This window comes from Aptenodytes forsteri, unplaced genomic scaffold (genome assembly GCF_000699145.1).
Source record: "Aptenodytes forsteri isolate BGI_AS27 unplaced genomic scaffold, ASM69914v1 Scaffold647, whole genome shotgun sequence".
NCBI lineage: Eukaryota > Metazoa > Chordata > Aves > Sphenisciformes > Spheniscidae > Aptenodytes > Aptenodytes forsteri.
Genome location: NW_008795889.1, coordinates 224994 through 228647, shown reverse-complemented (window position 1 = coordinate 228647; position 3654 = coordinate 224994). Strand labels below are relative to the sequence as shown.

General features: G+C 38.2%; 1 protein-coding gene across 1 annotated transcript in view; it reads right to left on the bottom strand.

The window, feature by feature from the left end:
* Nucleotides 1-1486, bottom strand: part of SEPT2 (septin 2) — a 20153-nt gene extending 18667 nt beyond the window's left edge. Inside the window, exons 1-2 of the mRNA XM_009284227.1 lie at nt 1449-1486; nt 180-300 (exon numbers count right to left, since the gene is read on the bottom strand). Coding sequence (XP_009282502.1) covers nt 180-300; nt 1449-1457 — 130 coding nt within the window. The 5' untranslated portion in view covers nt 1458-1486. The remainder of the gene's footprint in view (nt 1-179; nt 301-1448) is intronic.
* Nucleotides 1487-3654: the final 2168 nt, after the last annotated feature.

Below are 3654 nucleotides of genomic sequence, written 5' to 3'. Positions count from 1 at the left end.
ACCACAAATCTGTAAAACAACTGCTGCATGAATTAATAAACTATAAAAGAAAGTTAAATGCTACAGTACAGAAGAGCTTTCTGATGCTATTGTAAACAGTGAAAGTAATACTCATTTTAATTCCAAATTCCCTGTGAGCAAGTACTAATTTTGAGAAAGACTATAAAACGTTTTCTTACCAACCACCATAAGAGTAAATTCAAACCCCTTTTTCACAGACTTGCGGTGAACCTGGTTGGGAAGGTTTGCAAATCCAACATAGCCAGGGGTTTCTGGATTGGTAAACTGAGCAGGCTGTTGCTAAAAATAAAATAAAATAAGACAATAATAAACAACCTCTCTAGACATACTTGTTTGTATATATAACTGCTTTCCTCAGTTATTTGAAATGGTTTGAAGCTACATGACATACAGAGAGAAAACTACACAGGTGTTCCCACTACTCAACAGTTTCACAATGAAGTACAGAACAACTGCATTCACCTAGAGATTAAAAAAAAAAAGTTTCATTTATTCAGCTATCCAGCCAAGATCCCGTTAAGTAAAAAAGAAACAAAACCCCAAACATTTATTTATCGAAGTATAGAGTGCATTCACTAATCACACACTGTTTAAACAGTGTCTTCACACACATTTAAAATAAAAAAGCTTATGTCCAATGTTTATGGACTTAAAATAAAAAGGTGACCATTTCTAATCTGTTTTTAGCAAATCCAAATGAAAACACTGAACAACTAGTGAAGTGATAGCCATCTGCTGGAAGATCTCTTTAGAGATCTCTTTTAAGGGGGGGGTGGGGGGTGGGAATTTACACAATAGTGTTTCAAATGCACACTGCTACAAATACTGCAGAGAAATCTTTAGATCTATTAGTTTCCCTCTTCAAATGCATTACTCGGGTACCCTTTATCATTCATTTCACTCTAATAAGCTAACATGGATGTTCTACCCATTATACCAGATGCAGGCAACCAAGAATTAGATGAATCCCAGCATGTCAATAATATTTTAAGTTACCACATTGTTTATAAAGCATTTTTCTGGAAGATCAGCTGACTATTAGTAAATGAAGAAATTAAATCTAAGAACATCCTTTTCTTAAATTATTCCTGCTCAAAACACAGTAGCAGAATGGAAGTTTCAATGAAAACGCACCAGGAAGCTTGTATGCAACTCCATGACCAAAATTAAATCCTTCCAAGAGTATTAGTTAACTACAGAGGTTTATACTTGTAGGAAACTACTTTAATACATGTTTTACATCACTCAATCTTTTAATATTATGTCTTCTAAATGTGAATTCTCTCTTATTTATGACCCATAAATTTAGCATACACATCACTATCAAACACGATGCAAGTTACACATTCTGCCCTTGCAGATTAATATTTAAAAACAAAATATCTGTTTCACATTGTTACATTGGAAAACAGAAAAGTTATTCTTACCTTAGACATTTTTATGGAAGGTCAGGAACAAATCTGGAAAAATAATAATGTTTTTCAGCTTATTAAAAATCATACGAGAAAAAAAAAAACAACAAAACACAAACCAATATAATATCCACTGTTGCACACTAAATTAAAAAAGGAGCATTCTTGATTGGATGTCCGGATTCTGAAAGTGTCAATTGCTTCACAGAGTACAAGTATTTGACTCTTCAGTATTAACAAGGGGCAGAATTTTCAGCAACCATTGTTCCTACTAACATCATTGGACAATAAATTCAAACAACATGAATGTGGGGTGCTAAAGGCACTAGATGTATGACAAACCATATTGAAGCCTGAAAAAAAGTAGTTCACATCCTTTCCGGAAACTAACCAAACCAAACACACTGGTTAAAGACATCTATTTAGAGGAAACAGTTTTTCAAAGCTCAGAAAAACAACTAATGTATTATTTTTTCTTTTTAAGCTTCCTTCCCCTCAACATTTCCTTTCATGCTCGAGTGTTCTGTAAAGAGCTGACAGCTTCAAAATGAAACATTTTCTCCTCCCCTTTCATCTGGATGCTTGCAAACTCAGTCATTTTAACTTCTGTTGCCAAGATAAGATTTTCACATGCAGCTGCATCACTTTGAGATACAAAGCAGACGGGGGAAAAAAAAAAATCACCTAACACCTCCATGCAAAAAAGTCTCTTGACAAAGACCTGCCAACAGAAGAGAACTTCTATCACACTAACTTGCACGAGTTCAAGAAATCATATAATTTACTATGGCAATATAAAAATGTCAGCATATGCTTATCTTCAAGTGATGAGTGCTCCAGGTCTCCTTTCCAGTCCCTCTCCTGGCTTGCCCTCTAACCAAAAAGGTATCTGTTCCTACTCACAAAGCCCACATACCATAGCCACCTCTTATCTGTCTAGCTCACTCCCACTTTCATTCTACGGATTTGAAATTATCACCGTTTGATTCTTTCCATCTTCTAAGCAGGTTTTTGTCAGTGAGTTCAGCTTCATGTGAAATGACACTAAATTGCTCCAACGTACAGCACCCTTCAGCCTGTCCTTCCCATCAAAAAGCCATCTTGAAGTCAAAGCAAGTGTCAGACAGACAGGAGCCCAACCTTTTTTGTGCCAGGCAGAAGGCAAAGTTGTTTTCGAATTGGTAGTGATTTCCGGCAGCTATGACATTTGCTTCTCAAAGCTACTGTATATGTATATATATACACAAGTGCAACCTCCTTTAGGTTTATTAAGATGCAACTTTTTAGCTCACCATGATTACTTCACTGCTAACAGTTACCAAGCTGCTTTCCCCCCCAATAAGGAACAGGTCAGTTTTGAGGAAGGCTTTTTGATGGGAGGACAGACTAAAGGTGCTAATCATTGAAGCAATTTGGTGTCATTTCACATGAAGCTGAACTTGCTGACAAAAATCTGGCATCCTGATTACACGCACAGAATAAAAACTGGATAACATGCTTCTCAAGTGAAATTTCATGCTAAAAATAAAATACAGTATCTGCAATGTCTGTATTTCAGTCAATAAGCTGGTCTATGACCTATGAAGGATTGAACTACTGAAGAGGTTATCTGGGAGACTTTTATCATCATGCAAGATTGCTCCGATAGCAACTCTTCCAAGAGTGTTTCCTGCCGAGTGATGTCATTGATCCCTGCTTAACCATTCTCCATGAGAGATTTTCAATGCCAAACAAAACTAGATCCTGCTAGAACACAGAAGAACATTCTTTTAATTCACAAGGCTTGTCTGTCACCCAACTATTTCTCAGAGTCAGGCTAAGAGCGGAGGGAAGTTTCTCACAGCTACCAAGAAATGAAGGAGAGCTATTTACGCAGATGGCTGCAGTTACATTACATTTTAATATACGGACCAAGCACAGAAATCTTTCACGAAAGATGTTTCCCATAGCATCCCCTTCAGGGCAGCAGCTGAGCACTCCCACACAGTCAGGAGCATGCAGTCTCGGAGCAGTCCAGATTTTCCTCTGTAGCTGGTCGATCGTGTTCCTTACCCTCCGGTTCCAACAACCCGGCCGGAGTTTTCTACGAGAGCGTCTTCTGAAGCGTGGCGCGCAAACGGCACTGGAGTGGCTACCTCACCCCCTCTGGAAAGAGGGAACCGCATCTCCGAGGCCCTCCCGTCGGCGAGTACTTCAGTCGCTCAGTCGACCACAAGACCAC